General features: G+C 40.5%; 1 protein-coding gene across 1 annotated transcript; it reads right to left on the reverse strand.

The window, feature by feature from the left end:
- Window positions 1–13: 13 nt before the first annotated feature.
- LOC115949451 (ARF GTPase-activating protein GIT2-like) lies at window positions 14–795 on the reverse strand (the record flags this gene model as incomplete). Its single annotated transcript, XM_031065954.1, has 3 exons — window positions 14–144; window positions 289–375; window positions 690–795. Coding segments are annotated over 3 exons (324 nt in total), but the record flags the coding sequence as incomplete, so codon positions are not given.
- Between the last annotated feature and the right edge of the window lie 257 nt (window positions 796–1052).

Below are 1052 nucleotides of genomic sequence, written 5' to 3' on the forward strand. Positions count from 1 at the left end.
CAGAGGTTCCTACCTTGCATAATCAACTGGAGTTTTCCCATTGGAATCTTGTGTGCCAGGATCAGCACCATAAACTGCCAACAGTTCTGCTTGCAAAGTCTGTCCTGCCTTAGCAGCAACGTGCAACGGGGTGTTTCCTTTCTCCTGCAAGAGATTGAGGAAAAATATCAACTTAATCAACAGACCTGAGTAGAATATTGAAATATAACATGAATCAGCTGAAATTAGTGTAAATAATATTAACTGGAATTGATTGAATATCAAAATCATGAAAAAAAGTGTTCCTACAGGATGGAAGAAGTTGGCTTGAGCTCCTAAGGAGAGCAGTCGCAAACAGGTCTCCAGATTCCCTGTCCTCACACTGGAATGGAGTTGCTGAAAAAGAAGCAGAAATATATTTAACACAGCAGCAACAACAGTGATTCAGCAGTTGTTTTTCAGCCATGCTTTGAGAAACAAGAGTATGCAGAGTTCTCACTACAGTTCATTTGTGTAAAAGTTTTCTCCAAGTTCATCTCAATTAATGCCTCTTGAATCATCACCTCCAGTGATACCCACAAAAAAGGGGCTTCAAGTTGAAGTCAAGCTCTCTTTATTTATGTGATAGTGCAGAAAACCAGAAACAGTTAAGCCAAAAGCCAGCAAGGGAAGTCAGGAGATCTGCCTGTGCTGTCCCAGGAGGCACTGACCTTGCTGAGATCCTTGGCAGTGACACTGTCATCCTCCCGGCATGGCAGGCGATGCACAAATGCTAACATTTGATATTTAGCTCTGATGAACTCTGCTTTGTTGGGACTGCACAGAGAAATCCAGGCAACAAGAAGGGAAAGGAAAGAAATATCAGTGTTTTCATAAGTAATACAGACGCTCCAGAAAAAGAAAAAATTTACAAGTGAAGATTGAATCAGAGATTTGTGTGTTGCTGATGGCAAAGTTAGGCATGGAAAAATATTTTCATTAAAAAACAACCCAGTGCAGATTGTCTGACTATATAGAGAAAAAGTCTGTTACAATCATCAAATATCTGCAGACTGTAGCATGTGGTGTCTCTT

The sequence above is a fragment of the Geospiza fortis genome, unplaced genomic scaffold, assembly GCF_000277835.1.
Source record: "Geospiza fortis unplaced genomic scaffold, GeoFor_1.0 C13415112, whole genome shotgun sequence".
Taxonomy (NCBI): Eukaryota; Metazoa; Chordata; class Aves; order Passeriformes; family Thraupidae; genus Geospiza; species Geospiza fortis.